This window comes from Pelmatolapia mariae, linkage group LG2 (assembly GCF_036321145.2).
Source record: "Pelmatolapia mariae isolate MD_Pm_ZW linkage group LG2, Pm_UMD_F_2, whole genome shotgun sequence".
In the NCBI taxonomy this organism is placed as follows: domain Eukaryota; kingdom Metazoa; phylum Chordata; class Actinopteri; order Cichliformes; family Cichlidae; genus Pelmatolapia; species Pelmatolapia mariae.
Genome location: NC_086228.1, coordinates 26,075,248 through 26,101,645, shown reverse-complemented (window position 1 = coordinate 26,101,645; position 26,398 = coordinate 26,075,248). Strand labels below are relative to the sequence as shown.

At 39.7% G+C, this 26,398-nt stretch overlaps 2 protein-coding genes across 2 annotated transcripts; both read left to right on the top strand.

Moving 5' to 3' along the window:
• Positions 1–103: 103 nt before the first annotated feature.
• LOC134636583 (zinc finger CCHC domain-containing protein 7-like) lies at positions 104–8,572 on the top strand. Its single transcript, XM_063486635.1, has 8 exons — positions 104–896; positions 2,798–2,859; positions 3,817–3,927; positions 4,039–4,209; positions 4,438–4,473; positions 4,906–5,010; positions 5,330–5,447; positions 8,037–8,572. Exons 1-8 carry the CDS (start codon positions 521–523, stop codon positions 8,510–8,512), a joined length of 1,455 nt encoding a protein of 484 aa, XP_063342705.1. The 5' UTR covers positions 104–520; the 3' UTR covers positions 8,513–8,572.
• Positions 8,573–10,028: 1,456 nt separating this feature from the next.
• On the top strand, positions 10,029–25,591 carry LOC134644063 (E3 ubiquitin-protein ligase RNF38-like). Its single transcript, XM_063496741.1, has 12 exons — positions 10,029–11,436; positions 15,843–15,895; positions 16,082–16,263; positions 17,017–17,464; positions 18,164–18,304; positions 20,166–20,354; positions 20,971–21,132; positions 21,251–21,351; positions 22,343–22,421; positions 22,524–22,645; positions 23,090–23,189; positions 24,438–25,591. The coding sequence occupies exons 1-12, from the start codon at positions 11,151–11,153 to the stop codon at positions 24,498–24,500; spliced, it is 1,926 nt and encodes a 641-aa protein (XP_063352811.1). The 5' UTR covers positions 10,029–11,150; the 3' UTR covers positions 24,501–25,591.
• The last annotated feature ends 807 nt before the right edge of the window (positions 25,592–26,398 follow it).

Below are 26,398 nucleotides of genomic sequence, written 5' to 3'. Positions count from 1 at the left end.
CAAACGTGGACCTCGTTTATCACTGACTATACCTGGAAACTCCTAGACAGACTTTGGACGCTGGGTTCAGTTTTGGTTGTCCAACATTTTCCGGGTACGCCGGGTAAACCGCTCCACACAAGTAAACAAGCATGGGAGAAAAACAAGCTTTTTCTGCGCTGTATTGAAGGAACAACAATTTTACGCCATGAACCTGAAAGTGAAGTATTGGGAGTTAAAGGTGTAGGTAGCCGGATATCATGTTTACTGAAGTTATTTGACTTGGTAATGTTTAGCTGCTACTTTAGCTAACCTCGTGCACTGCCGTGCTACTTAGCTCGCGACAAAATACGTTTTTTTTTAATGTTTGCACACCCGCGCGGTAATTATCCCGGTTTAAACTAAAACGGTTTCAGTTCGGTCGGATCCAAGACGTTAATAAAAACGTGTAAAAGATCCATCAGTTACCGCTGTTTGCTAGCAGTGAAGACAGTCGCCTGTGAGTGGCGCTGTTCAGCTACAGGTTGTGTCAGGTCTGATTATGGAGCACACTGAGGAAAATGAAGCTGATGATGGGCAGGAGGGCTCCGAAGACGTCTTTATTCAGGGGTCCAGCAGTTCAGAAGACGAAGGAGGAAGTATGAGACATTCGATGAGCTGGAAACAAGCTGCACGGCAGAGCAGAGAAAGCTCCCCTCCGCTCCTCCTGGTCTTTCCATTCTCCTCTGGAGGAAAAAGGGCTCTGCTGGACGCTGAGCTGGAGTTGTCTTCTAGTGATGACCTACAGGACGATAAAGACGAGGATCAGCCCATAGAGGAGTGGATGATCCTGGAAGGAGAGGAACAGGTGGAGGACTCAAGCATCCAGCTCAATCTGAGCTACAGGAACAGCTCTGGGGAGGATTTAGATGATGAAGGTGAAACTTGACTTGGTCAACTTTTGGGTTAAGAATATGGTTTCCTGTCATTTCATTTCCGTAGTCCTAATGCAAGCGCGAGAGGAAGATTTTGCAGAGTTTAAATATGAAAGCAAAAAGTCAGAAGTAAGTGCAGGAGTGATATCCAACCAAAATCTGCAATAACAAAACAAATAAAAGTAAATACGATTATTCCACAACCTATTTGTAATGTGTGTTAAAGCTCAGCTAATCTAGATGGATGGATGTTATTCACAGTGACTATATGTAGATTACATACTACTGTATGGCTTCACCTTTGAAGTTTTGTCTGGTTAATGTATATCATCGATATATATGTGGAGCTTCATTTGAAAATTGATGTACATTTAAATGTAATTCCAAAAGATTACTGAGACCGTGCAGTATTAATTTGATTGATCAATTTAATTTGATTCTAATACATGCCACAGACCAAAACAATCCCACGATACTATGCGTGCAATAAGTAAATGAATAGAAGCATTAAAATCAATCATACTTATTCTCATAGTGGACCTTTTGGAAGTGTTACCTGACGGAAACCATGCTAGCACAAACAAACAAACAAAATAAAGCAAACTACAAGAAATATAAAAACATTATTGCGTTAACTAAAAACATCCAGTAAAAATTATGTACTAACTTGTTGTTCTAAAATGCTCCTTGTTTAGTTTAACAAAGCAATTTTGCATTTCGATATTTGCTTAGATTTGATTTTTTTTTTTTTATGTTGAAAGGTAATTTGTTCCAGAGTTTTCTGGCAAAATATCTGAAGGTTTTTTGTGCCTGTGTTTTAACAATTGGAGAAATGTACACCAAATCACATCCAAGGGTACTGTAACTGGAAAAAAAACAAATTCTAGTGAATATTATACATGAGGGTCAAAGTAAAGTAATCCACCCCAGGGAAACATTTAGCCATTTTGATCTGCAAAAGTCATCAATCACCTAAATTTAGTGGCATGAATAGGCCTTTGAACCATGCACAATTAATTACATGTGTAATCAATACTTAAATTAAAAATAAGGGGTGATAACAAAAATGGGAGCCCAAGAAATCACAAACTGTCACCACATGCTTGTGCTCACTGGTATGGGGATTGGTTCACAAAAAAACTGGATGCGGGCGATCAAAAGAAAGACTTTAATACATGTACTTTAATAATTATTTAATTAGAGAGAAAACAGCTTTGAAATGCAGCTAGTGCAAACAACAAACAGATGCTACGTAATTATTGGTTACTTATTATGCTACTGTTGATGTTTCCATGAGCTGTAATGTTTTCTATAATGGGCTGTGGTGATACAGTTTAGTTATTTTTTTGTGGATGTACCAGCTTCCAGCATAGAGATAAAAATAAAGAAAAATAAAGATGACTAAAAACGCATCTCTGTAAATGCATTTCAACCAAAAAGAGTAAATGGACCAGTGAGTGCACAGTTATTTTTGTAAATGTGTAGGAGTGCAATTTATTTTAAAGTGTATACAGAGACAGTTTGCTTAGCTTGGTGCTTTGGATGAAGATTATCATATTCACACAAGGGAGCTGCACAGAACAACCACTTTGATTTGATCCACCAGCTCGGGGCTCCACTGGAGCAGTAAAGTTTTAGGTTTTCTTTACACATAAGTGATAGTTAGTTCAGAAAGGTCAGGTGCCCTTCATTATTTTTTAGAGCTCCTGCTTTATCGAGACTGAATGCTTAGAAAAGATTACCAAGCTTTGAAAAACCCTATTTTTCTTTTTATTCCCTTTTTTTAGGTGCTTATGTTTCTGTTCAGTAACTATGCTGAGATCAGCTTAAATTTGGATATTTTATTGCACACAATATTTAGTTGTATTTATTAATGTTCCCCCTGGTCTTTCTCTCCAACACAGATTTGAAGGGGAACGTGCCGAAATCAGTAAAAGAAAGCTGGGCTGTATCTGTGAAAGACAAGGTAACTTTTGATTTTTATCAACTTTCATGAATACTATAGGACGACTTATTTCATTTAGGAAAATATGTATCTGTGAAACTGTTTAAGAAAAGTTATTATCTGTAGTTTAAAGGTACAGTGCGTAAAATCTCACTTGTAGAAGTCAGTAGATTTCAGATTGAAGTCAACTGAATTCTGCTTTCTTACTTCTCTTAGCTCAAGTGCATAATACTAGCTACAGTAGCCGCTGTAGGACAAACAACTCACTACACTCACTGCAGCTCATCTGCAGTGAGTGTAGCCTGTCAGTCTGCTGTTTACCTCAGCTGTCAATATGCCGGGTGTCCACTTTAATTTAATCTGGGGGAGTCTGTAAAATGTTGTGAAATGACTCCAATATGAGTCAATGAGTCAGTGAAGCTCACTTCTGCCCAATGACAGCAACACTGAGGTGAGCTTTTGAAGATGCTGAACTTTTCTCTATGTAAGTGCTCCTGTTAGCTTCTATTAGCTGCTATTAGCCTTTGTTAACCTCTGTTAGCTGCAATTAGCCAGTGTTAGTGAAACATTCTTTGACATTGATCTAAAATTGTTGGACTGGAGCAATTGCGACAACATTGGGAATAAATAAGCATTTTATGCATGCTTTTGTGTGTTAGAGCTCTGATTTCAAGTCAAGAAAGGAGGTTTGAGGTGAGGAGTAAGAGGATCAGGTGGAACAGAGGGAGAGCAGTGATGGAGAAGAAAGACATAATGAAAAAGAGATTTAAGTGTTTTGGAAGGCATTGGTGTGTTTGAAGATGTAATTGCACTCTAATCAATGTATATTCATGAGTACAGCATTCTTTTTTCTGTCAAATAACTTCAACAAATTGCTTCTGTACCTTTAATTTTGCAGTGTGGAGACAAAATTATGGTTTAACCTAATTTTAAAAATCTCTGTGTTGTCTTGGATTATTCCTGGATCATCTTATCTAGAGTGGCGCGGATCAGTCTCTGACCAGCCGTTATTTCTCGCCTGGTTGTTCCCTGATGTGTCGTGCATGCAACAGGACAGGACACCTTGCCAAAAGCTGCTCCTTCCACAAGGTAAATGAACTCACTCATCAGTGCTGTTTCCATGGACACCTGCAGAGGTTCCTCGACAGGACCATTTAAAAAATCTTTTTTTTTGTTGTTTTTTTGTCTTTGTGTTGGCAGAAATATCCTATATGTGTCCTTTGTGGGATCCAAGGTCACATCCAAAGGAAATGTCCAAGTCGCCCCTGTGGTAGATGTGGACTACCTTCACACGGGCTCAAGCCATGTGATCTACCTCCAGTATGGAACCAGCACTGCCTGCGCTGCGGGATGACAGGGCACCTTTCTGAGGTGAGTTCGCAGGTCTGGCCCCTTTGAGTGTTGGTGTTGCAGAGTGTGTTATTGTGCCGAAGGAAGCGTTGAAAACATTTGACAGGTGTTTGTTGACAGATTCTGTAACCTCATGAATGTGTGGGCTCAATTTATGAAGTGTTGTTTTTTTTCTTGCAAACAGTTCTTTGTCTTCCTCGTTGTTGCTTGAAGAAAACATTTCTTCTCTGTTTTCTGGATTTTCCTCAGGCCTGCCCCGATACGTGGAGACAATACCACTTGACAGTGAGTTTTGACTGCTCTTTATCTGCTCTCTTTTTTTTTTAAATCTAATCTTCTTTACTCAGCAAAATGCATAATAACAAGCCTTTCTGGCTCAATGTGTAAACCTAATTGGAGTTCTTAATGATTTTTCTCTAAAGTAAGCAATAGAATTGATCTAGGTACTAGGTGACAGGAGACCATTTTAATTAGGCAATTTTGAAAGCTGTATTCGCTGCCTTTTCATAGACAGTCACAGTAAAAAATAGATGGAAAATGGGGGGAAAGAGATCAGGGGAATCAAATGCAATGAAGATCCCACCTGCTGGGAATCAGACCAGAATACACCCATTATCAGGAGCCTGTTGATAGGTGTGTACTGCTAAAATAGCCAAGACATCAGTGGATGTCTGTTATCGCTGTAGAAATGTCCTTCATTTGACCTTTCTCTTCCAGATTAGGGTAGAGGTTCCCCTCAGGCCACAGGCAAGCCACAAATTCCATCACAGGAAGTGCCGCATTCATTGTTATAACTGCTCTAAAAGAGGACATTATGGTTATGTAAGTGATAAATACATTTAATCCTCATCTTACTTTCACTAGATATTTGTCTGCCTTTGTCTACCGCCTAATCTGCTTGGTCTCTCACTTGTCTTTTTCCTAAACTTGCTACTCTTTTTTTGTTTAGTTTTTTCGCTTCACCTCGCTACACCAAATTTTTTTCTCCCCCTGTTCGTTTTTTTGTGTTGAATCAAACTTAGTTAAATTCTCTCTCGATTTAAGTCTCAGTTGCATCCATTTTCCACTGTCCTGTATCCATCCTTCAACTCATTTTTTCTTCTTTTGTCTCATCTGTATCACTGTCTGTCTTCTGTATCAGGAGTGCACTAAAAGGAGGATGGTTACGGGCACTTTTCCATCATTGCCTTATGTTTACCAATATGACACCATGGAAGACATTCTCCAACTTCGGACCAGGCTAGAGGAAAGAGTTAAAGGTGATGAAGCTGATATCAGAGTTTTTACATTATTATTTTACAATCGGTGTATCTTTGTTTGGGCTGTACATGTGAGTTTATTGGAGCTAGCTGTTAGTTCTAAAACAGCAGATGTAAACTGAACACTGAGCGTGAATTATAACCAAAATTATCTCCTGAAATGGGTTGTTCATTTATATATACAGTCAAGTCCATAAGTTTTCTGTACATCCCCCAAGTTGACTTTTAATCGAACAATCAGATCATTATGTGTTGAAGTGCAGACTTTGGTTTTATAACTGCTTAGGAATTACATGTATTTGTATACATAGCGCCCAATTTTCCAGGGATCAAAAGTAATTGGATGCACTAACTTTAAATATTTTAAATACAGTGAAATCCTTTGCATTCAATGACTTGCTGAATTCTACTACCCACCGACATCACCAAATGCTGTATTTCCTCCCTTGAGATGCTCTGCAACACCTTTACTGCAGCTGCTGTCAGTTCAGGCTGTGCTTTTATTTTAGCTTCAGTAACTGAAAAGCATGCTCTGTCGGGCTGAGATCAGGTGACTGACTTGGCCATTGAAGAATATCCCATTTCTTTGCCTTCAGAAACACTTTTGTTTTTTTTGTTTTTTTGTAGTACGATTTGGGTCATTATCTATTTGTACTGTGAAGCACTGTCTAATCAGTTATGCAGCATTTGTTTGAATCTGAGCAGAGAGTTGAGTCCTTTACATTTAAGAATTCATCCCGCTGCTTCTATTAGCAGTCAGCTCATCAATAAACACCAGTGATCTGGTTCCACTGGCAGTCATATGTACACATGCTGTCACATTGCCTCCACCATGTTAGGAAGATATGTGTTGTGTGATGTGGTATGCTTTGGATCATGAGCTGTTTCTCTCCTTCCCCATACTTTTGTCTTCCCATCACTCTGGTTCAAGTTCATCATGGTTTTGTTGGTCCAAAGATTTTGTTTCAGAGCTGTGCAGGCTGTTTTAGATGTTTTCTGACAAGGTCTAATCTGATTTTACTGTTCCTGAGTGTAACCAGTGGTTTGCGCATTGTTGTGAGCCCTATGCATTTCCATTAATAAAGGCATCTCTTGATTGTAGACTTTAATAATGATACGCCTACCTCTTTGAGAGTGTTGTTCACATTGTCAGATGTTGTGAAGGAGTTTTTCTTAACCATGGAAATAATTCTGTCATCATGCATTTTGCTGGCCAGTGCATTCATTCTTTTTAGGAATGGACCAGATTCTTTAAAGATTTTGGTCACTTCTTAAGTGCTTGCAATCTCTCTGATAGGTTTATTTTGATTTTTCAGTCTAACGATGGCCTCCTTCACTTGTTCAGAGACCCATCTCGTTGGGTCTCATATTGAGATTTCTAGTGAATCACCACGAGATACAAATGATGTCAACTGGAGATCATTTATCTGATTAACCTGTTTTATTTACCTTCGACCTGGTAGCGGCCCTATTTACAGGCACTTTTTAAATGATTGTAACTGTGTTCCCATTTGTGCTTGAGACTAAATTAAAACGGGTTTGAATAAGAAAAGGCGAGCTTTACAGGAATATTCGATGTATCATGGTAGCACAAAGCATTCACAGGTCAGTTGTCCAATTACTTCTGAAAATACCTCTGAAAATGGAGGGCTATGTATAAAAATAGCTGTAATTCCTAAACAGTTCAGACAATACTTTAATTAAATCCCTTGAATTAAAGCTGAAAGTCTGCACTTCAGTCATACCTCAGTTGTTTGATTTAAATCCATAGTGATGGTGTACAGAGGAAAAATGATTAAAAAATGTCATTGTCTAGAGATGTGTGGACCTAAATGTTTGTTGGTTTTGAATTAGAAATGCCAGCAATTTTTCTGCTTTGGGATTGCTTTAATTATACTTAGTTTTTTTTTTGTTTTTTTGTGATTCTACCCAGACTGTTATTCACCTTGCCCAAGAAGCATTGCAGAATCATGATAATGATACAAGGCTTTAGGTATTTAATCAGAAGTGTGATACAAAATGCAAACAGATCACATCCTGCCCAGAAAAACATTTCAAATGAAACTATTTATCAAAAGACAAATGATGTTATTGGGCATTTATGCTCTTTCCTGGCTCTTTTGAATGGTGAGGGAACACTTTCAAAATGCACCAGGGTGCTTCTTTTTGGTGAGAATAGATTGACCAGGAATTCTGTGAAGGTGCTTTCTTTGGATTGGTGTAACTCTGGGTCTGAAGTTTTAGTTATTGGAAACATTTTCTTGATCTCTAACAGCTCTGCAACAAAATATGCCCCTTCACTATTTAAATGTACCAATTACTGCTTGGGTGGGATTGGTAGGTTTATCAGTGCTGCCTTTTAATGACTGAAACCAGCACTGTGAATTAAGTGAATTAAAACATAAAACTAACACAATGAGCTGAAAAACATGAAGAACTGCAGAGTTGGTTGATAAAGCGTTCTTTTCACACCGCGTTTGATCAGGAAATAAACTAAAAGATTTATTAGTTCAACAGCTGCTTTTAATCATCTGTTATTCAGTTAAAACAGGATCGGACTTGTCAAGGACGTCTTTTCTGTGTTTTCAGAGCCTGCACATGTTTTCTCAGACCTGTCTGAAAAAACAGGGGCGAGCAGCGAGGAGAATCGATCAGTCCAGGGGTGGACAAAGACAAAGAAGGAGTTGCACACCCGAGCTGGCAGGAGGAAGACGTGGCAAGAGAGGCGCAAGGAGAGACGAGAGGTGAAGCGTCTGAGGAGGGAAGCTCAGGCCAGGCGGGAAGGAGGACTACTGATGAAGTCCCGCTGTAGCTCTGATGACGAAGCCTATCCCAGAGTCCCCTTTAGTCAGCCCGATGACAGGCAAAAGCAGTCCACAGCACCTCCACAGAAGAAAAGGAGGGATGAGACAGGTGGCAAAAAGAGCAGGAAGAGCAGAGAGGCAGAAAGGTGGAAGAAAAGAGGAGGGCTAAAACGTGGGTATTTGTATCCCCATGCTGACATAGATATCGGGAGTGTAAATCTTCTTTCCCCAAAACAAAGAGTACGCCACCGAAAAAAATGATAGCTGATCTTTTTTTAGTGTATTTATTTTTTAAGTGCTAATAAATGTAACAAGTTTGCAAAGAAGTAATTTTGTGCCTGTGATCTCTCAATGTGTGTATTTATCAACATTTATTGACAGTACAGAAAACTGAAACATATACAGGAATGTACTTTGGTACTTAATATTTAGTTTTGTAGTTTAATACTTAAGTGTTTTACACCTACACAGTTTTGAACATGTTTTGTTTTTATTAGATTATATTAGATTAGATTTTTATTCAGATGTAATATTTTGTGAATGTAGTTGCCTTCCTAGTAGCATTTAATTTTTTTATATTATTTTGAAATCTGCCTAGATGTTTAAGTGGCATATTGTAAAGAAAAGCATGAATACTGTAGTCTAAGGAGCTTGGAAACAAACGCAACTGGACTTCTTTAAGTTGCTTGAAGACGTTTCACCTCTCATCTGAGAAGCTTTTTAACTTCTAAGACCAAATGGTGGAGAATCCCAGGTATTTAAGCCATAGTGGGAGTTCTCCCTTAAGAGAAGGGATCTCAAAACTGGATTGTAGGTGGCAGACAGTTGGTGTTCTTCCATTTAAAATGGAATTGTAACATATTTTTCTTACTACCAGACTGTCACAAAGGCACATCATTTGTTCCTTTTTTTTTTAAAAAGCCAAATCTATGAAAAATGCCAAAGATAACACAGTTTGACAAGCATAAAATACTATTTCTGCACTAACAAGGTAATTCCCAAAAAGCTATTAGCCTAAGACTTGGCATGTCTCAGTATGGTGTGCAGTGAGTCCTTCAATATTTTGAGGAAACAGGCAAACAAAAAGGCAGCCAATATCCAAAGAAGATCTTTGTCCTTCAGGAAGCCTGGAAGACTGTCCCTGAGGACCTACAGAAATTACAGGAAAGCTTGCCTAAGATAATTCAGGCTGTGTTGAAGAATATAGGTGGCCATAACATATATTGACTTTCAATCTCATGACCATTGTACAAACTCTGTTTTTCTGATATACCGTATTTCCCTGTATGTTTGCTGCACCTATTTCTAATTTCTTAGAAAAATATAAAGAATAATGACTCAAGACTTTTGGACAGTACTGTATAATTTGTGATCACAGCACAAGAATAAATATTTTCTGCGTGGAAACCGAATGAAGGGATTTAGGTTTACGCAGTGCATTGGTGAGTATCCGTGTATGTGGAGCACATCCAGCTGAAAAAGCCCCGGGATGCCAGCGGCTCTCAAAGCCTTGTCTCATAGTATTTCTGCTTTGAAGCTGCTGAATAATTAATGAGCGGAGCTGATGCCTGCGGTTGGCCAGACAAAAATAGTCAATTCCGAAAACAAGCCAGTAGTTAAAGTCGACCTTGGCGCATGCTAATGAGACATATTTTGCTCTCCTCACTTTTCACTTTTCCTTTCTAGCGACTTTGTATAATTTTACATGAAAAGTAGAAAGCAATTTAGCAAAAATTCGTTCTGCTATCGATTGATGATGACTTGACAGCGATGCGAACCTCCCATTGATTGATCTCCACTACACTCCCCGCTGACCAGAGAAAACACTCGATAGCGAATGCGAGAGGGGATTTAAATTAGACATATACTGTCCACCTCAGTTCACGGACGAGGTAGCTGTTCGCTTTTTCATGTAGATAGGATATTCGCTATTTAGCTCTGCTCACCGACCAGCCTGACATTGACACGGAGCGACGCTCGCTAGCTCGTAATGTCGGCACTGTTGGACTTGTTTTCCCCTTCTAGACCCCGCTTCCTGTTAGCCTTGGGCTAGCTGGAAAATCGAATTTATGCTAATGAACGAGCAGGTATAGTTAGCAAACGCAGAGGGGTGTAACTTTTCTGTTTACTGTAGGCAAGCCGCTGTGGTTTACTTCTAATTTATTGACAAACTTATGCTAATAACTTTATTTTGCAAGCAACTACCGGGCGGCCGTTTTTTTTTTTTTTTTTTAGTTTGCTAACGCTTTACAGCTAGCCATCTTGCTTATGTTTTGTGTTGTCGGATCGAAGTGTTTTATTTAGCTGGCTTTTTGGTGGCACAGAGCAGGCTATTGTTTTCAGTTGTTCCTAAGTATAAGTCTCGGCAATGGTTTCACTCATATAAGACTTAATTCTGTGCGACCAGTGCTTATAAAATACTTTTATTTAATGTGGGGAAAGCCTGACTGTTGACTGTGAAAACACAAAAGAGACGCAGAAAATTGTTAAACCGTTCTAGTAATGAGGACAGCACTGACGATAACAAAGAGTTAAAACATAATTTTCTTGTACTGTATGCAGATGTATTAATTTTGAATACTTATGGTTTAAGAAAACGATAAGCGGTTTTTCGTTAAGTTGAGCGGCACCGATAGCAAAAAGGGGAAAGAGTGGATGGAGTCGATGCAGATGGTGCTTGTGCGACATACGAGGGCTGTGCTTCCCTGAACCTGCTGCCTTCAGGTGTCTCATCTCATTAAAACAATAGCTTTAAATGCCTCAGAAAACACTCGCAGTAGCAGGTGATCGTCAGAGGTAACTGGGCGGGTAGAGAGAGAGACGGAAAAGCGGTCTGAAGAGCGAGGCACCTGCCCGTACGTCACATTACATCCACCACCGCCCTCGTCCTTTTCTAGCCATGGACCCCCCGAGGACTCGTTCGCGGTCTCGGTCTGGCTTCTTTCATTTCGCCATGAACGGCAGCGTTGGAAGCAACGGCGGCGCTAACGCGATCGGTAACGGGGGCTTGATGAGCGCCAGCGGCGGAGGGGTGAACTACCCGCAGCAGAGCAACTCTAGCTGGGCGCCGCACCACGGAGGTCGTAGCTACCCCGAGAACCAGCAGCAGCACACCCAGGGGAGCTACCTGTCCGCAGGGGCGCAGCGCCACTCTTCACACGGAGCTCACAGGCATCCCGGAGCCGGTAAGCAGGGTTAAGTAGTCGGGGCCTGCAGCCCGGCTAGATGCATTGCATCTACATTACATACTAACACAGGATGGATCCCTCCTCTGAGGGATGCAGCCTCATCACTAGCAGCTTAAAAGGCTTGGTGCGTTCACTGCCAGCTGTTGCTTGAAAGGCCAGCTATGGGTCGCTGCTCGGTAGGCAGCAGTCTCTTTTCTTTAGAGGTTTGGTCAGCATTTACTCATGTAAATAGGGCAAACCAAGTTCACAAACTTTGTCTTGTATGTCATTGGAAAATGGACTGGTTCTTATGTAACGCTTTTCTGCTCTCTCTGAGCACTTAAAGCACTGTATTCAACATGCCCCATTCACACAAACACTTTATTCTATGCTTAAGTGCTTTTTATCTGACATTCAGCTTCTGGTTAGTATCTTGCCCAACTTACCAAACTATCTTGCCAAACCCCCAACCTTCCGATTAGTAGGTGACCTACTCTACCTCCTGAGCTGACTTTATTTCCAGAATTCAACTTGCCTTGCCCACAGTAGAAACTAAGCACTGCAGATAAATCAAAAATAATATTATTCTATTGGCCTGCAACTTCTCCCTGTATAAACTTATTTGTAGCTTAACTGGAAGACTTTGACTTTTATATGTCTTAGTGTTATCATCCAAGTAACGGTTAATGATTGATTGATGTTTCAATAAGCATATTTGACTTTTTTCACATTTGGGGAAAGGTATATTTAAAATTGGCAGGGAGCATGTTTGTTTTTTTTTTGTTTTTTTTTGAAAAATACAAAGGTTTAACCTTGTAGAATTGCTTTTATTATTCTTTACAGAAATACAAAAAAATGTAAAATGCATGTTAAGGATCAAGGAAACGGGTTATCTCTTATTGCAGTGGGTCTTGGAGTGTGCATTGTTCACTCATCTCTAGAAATAGAGTGCAAATAGGTCACAAACTTTTCCTTGTATGTCATTGTCTGGCTTTATTCTCAGAATGCAAATGATCTTGGCTATTAGTAGACATTTCACACTGCAGATTTTTCCTAAGGCTAATCCAAGCACAGTTGTGCTGAAGGCCTCCAGGTCACATCGTGTTACTCGTATGAATGCAGTTAAACAGTATAAGGAAAGTAACACCAGGGACATTCAGATTACTGTTATCTAGATAGAGATATTTAGCGATAAAGTTGAATTGCTTTTGACATTGAATAAAACAAATCTATAAGTTCTTCAGACTGTAATCGTGTTCGCTATAGAGCAGCAGTGCAATTTCATTTATCAGATCAGAGACAAATGCATGAGCCCACTGGTTAAGACATCCCACATGCTCTTATTCAGTTTCTGCAAGACATGTATGAGAGGAGTCTGATTAATAGAGCAGTTGGAGCCTTGAAACAAGGCTTGTCCTTTTCTTGATAGTGATTTATTTTTAGTTTCAGTGCTGTGGTGCAGGCTGGCATTATACAGTTTTCCTTGTTTCATCCTTAAGCATTATACTCGTCAACTTGCATTTCACCCTGTGTAAAGCTTGATATTGTCTCAGATTAGTCAAATATGTCTTTCTTTACTGTATTTAGCCATTAACAAGTAAAGATCGATGTTGCCGAGTGCAGTTGTGTGGGCTCATTGTTCGTTTCATCACTTTCTCACATCAAATCTAATTGTACTGTCCGGTTTACATCAAAGGTTTATTCAATTAGCCGTGTTTCTTTACCAAACCCAAACTCGTCAACGAGACAGCAGAAAAAAATGTAAACAGAAGAGGAAAAAGTGAATGAAACTCTCATAAAAGAAAATAACATTTGAGATTGCACATGAGCCTCTTTTTGTTTATTATCTCACCACTGGCACCACTCTTTAGTGTTCAGCAAGTTTCCAGTGAAAAGTGACTGGAAGCCCTCTGTAAAACTAGACTGGCTTCCCTCAAAGGCAAACAAAAGTGCAGGGAATGAATGAAAGCAGGCTTTTAATGGTGCCGTGTCGTAATAGCAGCACTGTTGCCAAACAGCCAAAATGAGCCACACAGACGGACTCTCACAGAAACACACGCTTCCCAAATTGACAGACCACAGTGGGGTTTGTGTGAATGACTTCAGCACTATATTTCCCATCTGTGTGAGCTGTCTTCTTATTCCTCTTAGCAGCTGCACATGCCTTATCCTTTGTGGCAGGGGTTTGTGTGTAAAATGTGCTCTGTGTGTAAGCAAAGCAACACTGTGTATATTTAAGTGCATCACAGATTTTTTTTGTTTGCCAGGTCTTGTTTGTACATGTCACTGTATTACGCCTCTTGGCATCACTTTATGCAGTATGTGACAGGGTTGGATTTGGGGTTGTTAAAAATGTATCCAACTGCCTTACCTCTGTTATTTTCCCCTCCTGTTTTTTCTCTTCCATTTTCAAGCAATGTCGTCACTTGGTATAGCTGTAATAGCTGGCTGACATTGTAGTTACAGATTTACACATCTTCATCTGCAGATTCTATTTGTAAATCGAGTGGTTCTCTAATTACGTCCTGTCTCTCCCACATGATACTTTAAGTTTTTGAACTTCAGCTAAAGAGCATGAACAAATTGCTTCTTGATGACAGCTGATGCTCTGAGTTCACTACCCTGCTCGACTCAATTGTCTGTTGTAAAAGAAATGGTGTCAGTCTCCCATCAGCAGCCATGCTCGAAGGGAAGCAAGATCGCGTCTACTCACCAGCAGAACCCGTCCAGTCAGACTCACCATCCCCTCTCCTAGCTCCCCGGGATGAATCAGCATATACCGGCCTAATTCTGCATAAACTGCATGGCCATCTGAGGCCCAGAACCCTATGAGGTCTAAAGAAAAAGGGATGGTTTGATGAATAAACATGTAAGCCAATGTACTGGCCCAAATGTTGGCTAGACGCTCAATCACCCGTCCCTCTGTTCTCCGCAGCCACTAGCGGGGCATCTTTGAGCTGTCACTATCGGCAGACTTCACATGGCTCTGGAGTGGCGTCGCAAAGACAAGAAAGGGGTAGGGGGCTGCCTTCAGATCTGTTGTTTCTGAGGAGGCAGAAAGGGCTGTCTGGATGAGAGAGGTTTACAGAGGAAGAAACAGAAAAGCATGAGGGGAGGAGTCCCCCCCCCCCCCTCCCCTTTTTGGTGATTAAAGGTTTTTTGGGGAACTGCTTAGAGGAAACTCTTGTCAGCCAAGTTCAAGGACATCCTTCTTAAGCTGCTGAAATGTCTGCATGCACATGTTGCTTCCAGACTGCACATGTGGACTGTTAGATAAACAGATAGGAGAGCAGTGTGTTTTTCTGAGATTACGTTTATAGCATTAGTGGTTTATTCAGCAATGTTATTTTTAGTTTTAGTTTTTTTTTTGTTTTGTTTTTTTGGCGGGGGGCACATACTAATTTCAATCCTTTTTAGTGATGCTCTGTTGATCTTACAAAAGAGATTCTTTATCAGAAACAAAGCTGTCATTGCAAACCTGATAGTGCTTGACTAACCTGCTTGAAAATCTTTAGCACACTAAAAGTGGGGCCAACATGACATTTAAAGCCAAGATTCTTGCTAATACTTTGTACGTGAAGGGGATAGTCAGAAGGTATAGGGTCACTCCAGTTTATGGGCTAATGCTAGGGGGTTCAGTCGTTAAATGTATTGTGAAATGCAAAAAAAAAAAAGTAGTAATGAGCATGTCCATCATAATTTGCCAAAAGGATCTCTTTAGATTGCATTTAGATTGCAGGATAAATGCATATCTTCACATTTGAGAAGCTGAATTCAGGAAATGTTTGGAACTATTGCATGAAAGGAATAGCACCTATTATCGCTTTTGATGTTAGTTATTTTCCTTATCAATAATTTCCCTTCTTTATGCTACAAAAGTGGGTAAAGTAGTTATTTGCATTTGAAGTAGGTCACATTGTAAAATACAAAAAGTTGCTCGGGCGTGTTATACATGCCTAATTGTGGCTGTCTTTTTGTATGTGTGTGTGTGTGTGCATGGGCTTTTCATGTAAGATCAGAGGGAGTGACTTGGCTGTGACAGCTAGCGAGGAGACGTCCAGGGTGACATCTTCCAGAGATGACTCGCTTTCTTGTCTGCTCATTTAAAGCAGAGAATTTTAAAGTTTGTTTAGAAGACAAACCCTATCGGAGGGCAAAGCACTTTTCTGGTTGTGTAACAAGATGTCACATTTTTGTTTTCTACGTTGGACTTTGTGGTGTGAAGTCTGTAGAAATGTTTAGGCAAGAAAAGGAAAATAAAATGTCAGAGGCAGCCACTTACCTGTGTGTGTTTGTGTGTTGCGGGTGGTGTATTTTTGTCGGCTTGGCTTGCAAATGTCCATGTGTCTTGTGATGTTTTCCTCAGTCCTGTCTTATCTGATTATGTTTTGTTTTTTCTGTTTTTTAATCTGTGCGGCCGGCAGGAGGAGTGCTACATTTTCATCCAGATAACGTGTGCAGCGAGGATCGGGACAAAGTAAGTATGAAACATGACCACCGCCTGTTTTCCTTGCTCTTTTTCTGGTTTAAATAGAATTTGAATTTCATTGTGCTCTCTTTCTTATTCATCCTCTGCCTTATTGTTCTCACTTTTTTTTTTTTTTTTTTTTCTCCTCTAACCGACCATTTGTGGTTTCCTCTCCTCCTTCACCTCTGTGTCCAGATGGAAGACAGCCCAAGCCCAAAAAGGCAGCGTCTTTCCCAGCAGTCCATGTTAGATTTAAACTCCGCCCCACCCTCAACTCCTTCCTCTCCCATTCGCCCCTGGGAGCTGCCGCCGAGTCGCAGACCACACCCCCACTACATGCCAGAGCGATGCCACACACCCCTTCGAAACCGTCGCAGGTTTGTGTGTGACACAAATGCATACAAACAGACTTCATTAATAAATTTCATTTTTCAGCCTGTAAATGTAATGACTTATGACAGATTGGAGATCTTGCAATCTAGGTTTTGTGTGTTCACATTTTCTCTAACCAAACCTTAAGTTGTTTATTGAATAAAAACTGAAAGAATTATGACAACAGCATTGCTGCGCTTCTTAGAATTTGTCTGTATTAATATTTATTATGCTCAGTTTTAGTAGTGGCAGCTGGCAACTTATTTTTTGTGGGATATTAGTGTCTGTGTTCTATGTGAATGGAATAAATTTTAGTATTTTTTTGTCTTCTCATATTTTCTAGTATAATTAAATTAATCAGATGTGTTAAATTAGGAAGGTCTATTGAGGTTACAAAAACAAAATACTTGAATGTATTAAGGTATCAGATACACAGCAATTTGCTCTGATGCATTGCAATCTGCACACATTTGTGAATTTTCACTTGTTATAGTGTATTTGGCTGTTTGTCTGAATGTTAGAATTGATTTGAATATCTGAATGAAAAATTCCATTTCAGAAAGCTTAATAACTTGAATGCTAATCTGCCTGTTGAGTGGTTTTGACTCTTATTTTGTTAAATGAGTTAGGAATTAAAGTTTTAGGCAGGAATTTAGTCATGTTGCCATAGGTGGCTTATCAGGTGTCTTTCATGATGCAAATGTCAACATAATTCCTTCTGCCTCTTCTTTAGTTTTTCCTTCTTTCTTCCACCTCAGCCCTCCAATGAGACGTCAGCGTGGCCGGAGAGACCGTCTGACCCGACACCACCACCACCACGCCCACAACAACAACAACCATCACCACTACAACAGCAACAACAATCACCACCACCACCACCATCACCCAAATGCTCACCATCATCATCACCACCACCACCTGCACTCCCACAACGGCCCTTCACCTGGCCATCAGGATGAAAACTACCGCCATCCAGCTCCTCCACAGGGCTACCCACCCTATAACCAGCAGCCTCCCCGAGGGCCTGGGGCAGGGCCCGGGCCTGAAGAACGCCCTGGGTACCATCCTCCAAATCCCTCCCCGAGGCCTCTTCACCAGTCTCCAAACCTTTCTCCCAGGCTTCTGCACCCTGCAGCTCATCCACAGCACCCACACGCCCACCCTTCCCAGCAACAGAGCAGTGTGGTGCTGGATCTTCATGAGCAGGTGGGTTCAAAGCAGATGATGTGACCTGTTTTAGGAAAGAAAAATAATTGAATTGCTGTTAACTGAATCATTTTCTGTGCTTTTGTCTCCTTTTGTTTTTTAACTCTGCTTAAGATTGAGAGATGGGTGCAAATAACACTCTAAGATGCAAACAAGTCAATGTGAAAATGAAAGCCTATCACTCGTGGGTGTAAAAATTATTTATGGCTGTAGATGGAGACTAATGAGTAATATAATTTTGTTTTGATCATACAGGTAAAAGGTTAATGCAGGATTGTCTGTTAATATATCTGGCTTGTTTGTGTGTTTTATTCATCTCTACATGCATGCATACATAATCTTTACATAAATCGATACATATATTTTAATGCACATATCCAGCAGTAAGCATTTTAAACTTGTCTCTAGAAAAGAAAACATAATGAACAATGGATTTAATGAAAACACAAAAAAGAAAAAAATGGAATAATGAGTTTTCAGCTGCAGGGAAATGCAGACCTCAGGGTTATCATCTGCTTGATTTGTGCTCCACAACAAATATAAATCTGTGGCGTTAGCAGTGATCCATGAAGTTTTAAAATTAGTTATTTACAACTCGGACAACGTGGATTAAGTCTGCTAACTCCAGCTATCCAGCTTTTAATTAAAATTTACAGCCATAAAGTGGCAGACCTTTTTTCTGCTGATCTCCATATTTAGGGTTCGGCTCCAGTCTCGTATCCTGTGACTCCACCGGGAGCGCCACCAGGCCTGCCACCTCGCTCTGCCCCACAGCAGATCCCAGCATGCTCTGTGGTCTTCAGTGGTCAACACTATCCTGTGTGCAGCGTCCCTCCTCCCGTGAGTGCTTTTGCTTTTTTTGCACGTTTTTGGTGATTTTCTGTTTTGTTTTGTTGTTGTTTTTTTAACCTTATGGTGAAATGGGGAGAGTAGTGACAGTTTCTTAAGGGAGAAACTGCTAAACTGAATATCTGAGCTGAATATCATTTCACCCGAGACTCAAGGTAGAAAATAATACTAATTGAAAGAAAGTTTGGCTAAAAGAAAAGGTAAAAAAGATTATATTAAATGAGGAATACAAGAATATGTTTGTGTTAAGAGGATAAAGTCTAGAGATAAAGTCTAAAGTCTCTTTAGTATTTTGTTTTCCTTACATGCAAGTTATTTTTATGGCAATTCTGAGAATTTTGTGGCTGATGTTCTGGGAAAACTGCAAATAATTACCTGAAGGAGGTAATAGGGGAAAAAAAAAAATTGTACCGTATTTTTCGGACCATAAGGCGCACCGGATTATAAGGCGCATTAGGCAAAACAAAACAGTCAGATAACTCAAACTTTACTCAACTCATTCTTCTTGCTTCCTCTTTTCCGTGTCATTGATTCATTAATGTTGAATTCTCTCACAGCTGCTCTATTCCCATGTTGTTGCAGTATATTAATGACTAATCTCGTATTGTGGATGGATTTTCTCAGTTGTTCTCCTGACTGAAGTTTGGTCCCTTTACAGCATCCTGCCATGCGATTGCATTTGTCCCTAACCATCCGGAACCCTCACGTTTATTGAGTCACTGCTGTTTAGTTTCATGTTTTTATTTATATTGGAAGTGAAAGCAGAGCTGTACATTTTAATTATTTCAGAAATCTCTCAGTCAGAACATGGTATATCATGTTTAGGTGGAAACTAGCGAGCTAGCTTCTAACTCCATTAAATTTAATACATTCTGTTTTCATGGATGCCTGGATGTTAAACTTCATTGTTAACACTGATCGTTTTATTAAAGATGAAAGAATTTAGACAGTTTTTAACTCTCAGTGATGTCGCAGTGTTCGTTTGACTTTGGGACCTGAAGCAGATGGAGTTTTGGACCCAGATTACTCTGTGAGACTCCTGACTACGGCAGCCGTAATGTTTCGAAAATCCATCAAGCGGTGCGGCTTCGTAGCTTACCAAAGTCGTACTAAAACATTTTTTGACAGATTTTTTGAGCGTTGTGTATCACGTAAAATCGGTTCGAGGTCAGTAAGCAGAACCAGAATTCATACATAAGGCGCACTGTCGATTTTTGAGAAAATTAAAGGACTTTAAGTGCGCCTTATAGTGCGAAAAAAAAAAAAAAACGGTACTAGTTTTGATCCCATCCCACGCATGGTCAGAGGGATTTCTGAATTTTTCCATGAAGTATGAACAAAAGCATACAAATGTATTATCAATTTATGCATACATTTTATGCATGCATGATTTGCACACAAAAAATCTATGCTCTTCAGAAGTGTTGTAGTTTGTTCAGATGTGTTTTTAAGAGAGGCTTTCTCTTGGCAACCCTTCCTAACAACCCATGCTTGTTCTTTCCTTTTCTAATTAACCAACAAACAGCCAAAACTTCTGCTTTTAAAGAGCCGATCATAATTTGTTGATGTTCATTTAATCAAGTGCATTTGATTAGCACCAGCTGGCATCTACGTCACTGCCTAATTTGGAAGTGGCAAAGGTGTACTTACTTTTTCACAGGACTGTATTTCATTTTTTGTTTTGACATTAAAGTGGTTATAGGTGTAAATAAGCATATTATCGACATGAATTCAAATCATGTCTGTTAAATGTTACTTAATCTTCTTCTGTTTTTATTTATTTATTTATTTATTTATGAAATCCTTTTTGTAACATACTTTAACAAGTGAAACTTTTGTGTGTTTCTGCTAGGTCCTTCAGACTTGTTCTGTGCAGCACTTACCGATGCCCTACCCATTCCCATCACTGTTGTCCAGTGATCCGGCCTTCCTGCTGCCCCCACCTCATCTCACCCATACCCCCACACATCTTTCCCACCATCCACCTCATTTGCCTCAGCCTGGACAGTTTGGACCATATCCAGCACAGCAGGCCCGTTCGGTGAGTGGGAAACCTTTTGATAACTTGGTATCAAATGCAGCTTTTGTATTAGGTGTTTTAATTTAAGCTAGTAGTTAGTCACAGTCAAGATCTTTCTGGGAAGCTTTCAAAATTCCTCCTGGAATTTCAAAAACTGCAAACTTTATAAAAACGTCTTACAAAGTTCAAGCTAAATGGATGATGCATATTTTAAACACTGGAGTTGAAGCAGTTTGTGGTATTCTTGAGTTTTAGTAATAAATGAGTATATGTACTGAAACTGTGGTATTGACAGCTCTTTTGTGCACATTTTGTCTTTGCACAGCTTTAATCTAAGACTTTATTTCATTTGCATTGGCTACATGTTAAAGCAGCTGCCAATTAACTGATTAAAAAGCGATTTCAGAGATAATTCAATTGTTTTTTTCTGAATTCAGTTATTTCTTTTCTTTATCCCTTTTTAAAACACTTGCTTTGTATTTCAAAGGTTGAAACTTTCTTTCTTAATCCCATTCCTACTTTTTAATTAAATTTATTAAGTGGTTAAGTTGCTCCTTATGCTGTAATGACAGGAATAATCCTGGGCAATATCACCTATATGTTTTGAATTTTAACATTTTGTCCTTGGTCTCCTCAGCCGTTACAGAGGATAGAGAATGATGTTGAGTTGCTTGGTGAGCATCTGTCTTTGGGTGCTGGGCTTCACTATCCTCCTGCCACCCACCCTGCACTCACCCCACACTCCACACAACTCCACTTCCTGTCCCATGACCCCCTGCCACAGGAATTCTTTGGAGTGGTGAGCATTTACAATAATTTATAAAATATGTTTATTTCATCCCATGAAGTGTTATAAAAATAAAAATGTAATGCTGTGCAAATCATCTGACTTGTATTTGTTGTATCTCTCCACCTAGTCCTATCCAAACTTCATTCCTCGCCGTCTCCCAGGGCGACGGTACCGCTCCCAGCAGCTGCCACCTTCGCCTTACCACCCCAGCCTCTTGCCTTACTTCCTGTAAGTAGAACAGCGAATGAATTCACTTAGAATTTTTTTTTTTAAATTATCTTTAGACAAATATCCAGAGCGTATCAAAAAGAATAATCTGATTTCAAAAGATTATATCGTTTTTGAAGTAATGGACATAGAAGCTTGTGGTAAATTTTAAAATACATGGCTGAATATAAGGTTTTACGTTCAAAACCTCAGTGTGTCCCCCTCCGAACAGACAGCATATGTCCACATGATAGTCAAAGTCTTCCTATACTTTTGTGACCATGTCTGGAGTCACTGCAGCCACTGCTGTTATGCTACTTACCTGCAACCACGTGAAACTGGTGACTTCCCTCTTTCTTACTGTATGTGTTTCAGTCATTACCGGTGGACAGCTGCAGAATTAAAGGACTTTGAAATCGGCTCATTCTTTTTAATTGACCCTGTATATCATACAGACCTGATATTTATTGCTGGAATGTGAATATTTATTAGTGTGTTATTGATAAATATGTTAATTTTGCTGCGTGTTAAAAAGAACTGAAGACCAAATCCTGTCCACACCCACAAGATAAAAGCAAATTAATAAAGTCAAGATCTGAGATGCAGCCATTGAGACTTGAGCATGGTTATTGAAAATCCCCTTGAGGCTAAGGAACTAATACAGAGTTTATTTATTTAAACAAAGAATACAATGACTGCAGTGCAGACAGTGTATTGGTTAGATTTTACTGATCACCTAATGAGTCTTCATCCAAACTGTGCTTAAGATCAAGATGATATTTGTCATTTTTACAGGTACTTTTCAATTTCCACACCTGGATTTGACTGTTTGTGAGCCACCTTGACTTAATTTTCATTATTTTTATACTATACAGCCAAGCAGTGACAACAAAACTTATAACTTTATTGTAATGTGAAGTACAAAAAGTAACTATGTATTGTGATGATTCGAGAGCTGAATTAACTACTATGTTATTAATGTTTTGGTTTGTGTTAAATTGCTCTTCTGTAGATCAATGCTGCCAGTCCAGCCAGGTCCTGCAATCAGTCTAGAGCTGGATGTCGATGATGGTGAAGTGGAAAATTATGAGGTTTGTTCTTGCCATTCTTTAGCATTTTGGTTATGCATTTCCTGGTGTGCGGGTTTGGGGGGTAGACTCTAATTCTGCTGTTGCTGATGTTTTCTCCCACAGGCTCTGCTGAACCTCGCTGAGCGCCTGGGAGAGGCTAAACTCCGAGGACTGACCAAGGGAGACATAGAACAGCTTCCTTCTTATCGATTTAATCCAAATAACCATCAGTCTGAGCAAACACTGTGAGTACTGCCCTTTTAGAAACAATGCACTTGCTAATAATGGACAATTATCCTCATTATGATTTTTTTTATTTATTTATTTTTTTCAGCTACTCGGGGTTGAGAATTTCATTGTGGACTTTTATCGATAACAGACTGTCTTTGTACATTTTATTTAGTATATTTATAGTTTTGAAAGCTTGTGAGGGCTTAACACACTGCTAATGTCACCCATAAACTCTGTCTGATGTGGTTGGATACCATGAGAAATATGTTAAAATTCAAAATGTGCATATTTTTTAGTAAAGCGTACATCCAAGTGCCCTTTTTCAAAATAGTTTCTGCAGATACCCTAAGTTGCTGCCCTAACTAAATCTGCCTGAATGCACTGTCTGTCATTTAGAAGGCGCCAAAAAGGTCTCTTCTTTTGCTGCACTTTGCGTGCTAATAGCTATCTCATTGCAGGTGTGTGGTATGTATGAGTGATTTTGAGTCGCGTCAACTGCTAAGAGTTTTGCCCTGCAGTCATGAGTTCCACGGAAAGTGCGTCGACAAGTGGCTGAGGGTACGTGTGTCCAGCATGAAGCCCACCAGCTTATGCTGATCTCTGTTATACACATACATTTACAGTTAGCCAAGGCTTATTGCGCATTGTTTGGCAACAGATTCACATCACTGTTCACACATGGCATTTGCATCAAAATAAGTGCTCACTCCAAGTGTAAATTTGAGTCCTCTCAAGACACTTTAAGGGATGATCTGATAACCTAAACCAGATTTTGAGGTGGTCTCAGCCACATAAGGTCACTTTGTTTTTCAAGTGAGCATGAAATTGTGCCTGAGGCCTCATTATAAAAGACTGCTTGCTCATTGATGACCTCTGTGCAAGCATAACGGTGCGCTCATTTGTTGGCTCTCAAATGAGATACACAGTGCCTGAAATGTTTGTAAATGATAAAGACAGTTTATGAGTGTGTTAAACACCTTGGGTGATCTGGTTTGCCAGGAATGTATCAAAGAATAAGCAGAGTCTAATATTGTAGTGATTTCTTCTTCTGACATTAATTTCTGGCAAACTAGTATTGAAAATTGCATCGCTTTGGTCTCTGCAGAGAGAAGTGGCACACATTTTTTTTATTTTTATTTTTTTGCAAATGAAGCAGGAAAGTGAGAGCCACTCACAGGTTGTCACTTGAGACACATGCGGTGATGGATTCTAATGTCAGGTGTAAATTAGAGCTTTCTAAATGTAATAACATCCCTCATGACCATGTGTGAACAGGGCAGAAGTCACTCAGCAAAGTGTTACATAACATACCTGGAAAAAACGTTTTGGAAGTTGCTGAAAGGCACAAATATAATCAGTCCAAGCACACATGTATTAAGATACACAGACACCTCTTAATTATAGGAATCTAGTGAGAATCTCACTCTTCAAAAGATCTGATAAATAACAGAAGCAAATCTCAGTCCAAGTGTGTTGAAATGTTTCTAAACCTCATCTGATTTACTGAAATCTGTGAACTCGCACTAACCCCAGGATACTACAGTCAGAAGGTGCTGAAGATTTCATAAACACGTGATTTCCCACTGAAAATGTTAAATGAGGCTCTTGAACACCAAGTTCTTGTTGATCATACCAGTCTTATGATTTAGAGGCACGCTGCACTGCACAAAGCCTCAGTGTAAATTGGGTTAAAAGGGTTACGTAGATATTTTATTTTTTAATCAATAAGTGTGCGACCATGAAATCAGTGTCCTGACTGAATATAAGGACCATCTCTCAAACCTAATTTGCCGTTTTCTCCCTCAGGCCAACAGGACGTGCCCCATTTGTCGAGCGGATGCCTCAGAGGTCCAGAGAGACTCGGAGTGACCACACGAGGGAGCCAGACACTCCTTAATGTCTGTCAGACATGTTCAGCACTGCCTGCTCTCTCTCTCTCTCTCTCTCTCTCACACACACACGCACACACGCACACTCTCACACCACAACCTTATATATTTGTGACCATAATCTTATATGTTTGTGCAGCACTCTCTCTTCCTATTTTCTTTTCATTCTTTGCCAAAATGTTGCATCCCCTCGTACATGTAATGTCATTTTCATGGGATGACTTCCTCTCGCACTTTTCTACCATGCAAATGCACAGAAGTCCTCCAGTATCTCCCGATGTAGTGTGTGTTCGTGTGTGCGCGTGCGGGCGCGTACACGTGCATGCACCACACCTGTGCAACTGTTGCTGGGCCCATTCTGTAATGCAGGGCCGTGTGTGTGTGTGTGTGTGTGTGTGTGTGTGTGTGTGTGTGTGTGTGTGTGTGTGTGTGTGTGTGTGTGTGTGTGTGTGTGTGAGAGAGAGAGAGAGAGTGAGTTTTTTTTTTTTTTAACATCTCCTGAAGCATGTCTGAGTTTTCTGTTGAGAAAAGTAAACAACATGTGAGAGCTTTTTGCTCTCATGAGTGACTGACTTTACTTCCTGTTTGTATGTTTATGCACTGTCTGTATGCATACTATGTGTGTATGTATGTTATAGACTTAAACCTTTTCTCTAGTTTGACACTAAGGGTCCATGCTGCCACTATAGTTCTTGGTTGCCTATTTGTTCAGTTTATTATTATTATTATTATTATTATTATTATTATTGTTATTGTTATTGTTATTGTTATTATCATCATTATTATTATTATTATTATTATTATTCAGCTATTATGAATGGTTATTTTCCTTCCTTGCAGTTACCTCATCATTCCGTTTTTGTTCATCTTTCATTAAAAGCGCTTCACAGCACTACTTTGAAATTAAGCACATATATTTTTCTTTTCCTTTTTTCTTGGCAAAAAATTTTTTGTCTGTGACTTTGCAGTGGCACATGTTAAATATATATATATATATATATATATATATAAAAATCTCGCTCTCTCTATATATAAACTGTATAAATCTATGAATATCTGTATACCAAATAAAAGGCTTGATATGAACTTTTTAAATGTAGTAATTTGTATATTCTTTTTTTTCTCCCCTTGATTTTTGCTGCTGGATGTTAAAAATAAAATAATGTTTGGTTTGCTGGATTTCTAAACATGAAACTACAGACCGCTGCTGTGGGTGACTCCCTATTTTTCAGAAGGTGTAACAACTTTCAGGTGACCACTGGGTGGTGTAACTGCTCTTCAAGACTGCCATCCCCACCTCCCTTGAGAACTTGTCACAGTTATTGGGGCTGATCCAACGCTTCTCTGATGGTGTTCAAACTGATGATCAAGCGCCTAAAACCCTATATATATATATATATATTTATGTGTTTTGAACTCATGTTTAATTAAGTGAGAAGCCTCTTGACCTGGGGCTGATAAGTCCCCCCCATACTTTTTTTTGTTGTTAAATATATCATCTTCCTACAAATCTTCATTCAGTCCCTCTTTCTTACACTTCTTGTAGACCTGCATCTTCTGATCTACAACCTCATGTTCTGCCTTTTTTCTCTCGTTCCTAGCGCACTTGTCCTTCCTCTCGACCACTTCCTGCACTGCCCTGTTTTTCCTCTCTCCTTCAGTTGTGCTCACCACTTTTTTCCTCTTCACTGTCTTTTTACTTATGCATCTCAACCCACTCCTTTGACTTGCTTCCGCTGCAGTGAAGTAGAAATAATGGGGGTTTTGGTCTAAAACTACCCAGTTACTCCCATGGAGCGCATAATCTGCCTTGTCTCGTGTTCTCTTTGCCACTCAACTATTGTTTCCTGCCCATGGTTGTATGAGGCAAGTTCACCA

Bases quoted from the DNA above. Each gene is read 5' to 3' on its own strand.
- LOC134644063 (XM_063496741.1), top strand. From the start codon at position 11,151: ATGGACCCCCCGAGGACTCGTTCGCGGTCTCGGTCTGGCTTCTTTCAT. The intron at 20,355-20,970 runs GTGAGTGGGAAA...TGGTCTCCTCAG, and splicing joins CAGCACAGCAGGCCCGTTCG to CCGTTACAGAGGATAGAGAA. The intron at 22,646-23,089 runs GTGAGTACTGCC...ATCTCATTGCAG, and splicing joins CATCAGTCTGAGCAAACACT to GTGTGTGGTATGTATGAGTG.
- LOC134636583 (XM_063486635.1), top strand. From the start codon at position 521: ATGGAGCACACTGAGGAAAATGAAGCTGATGATGGGCAGGAGGGCTCC. The intron at 4,210-4,437 runs GTGAGTTCGCAG...GATTTTCCTCAG, and splicing joins TGACAGGGCACCTTTCTGAG to GCCTGCCCCGATACGTGGAG. The intron at 5,011-5,329 runs GTAAGTGATAAA...CTTCTGTATCAG, and splicing joins AAAGAGGACATTATGGTTAT to GAGTGCACTAAAAGGAGGAT.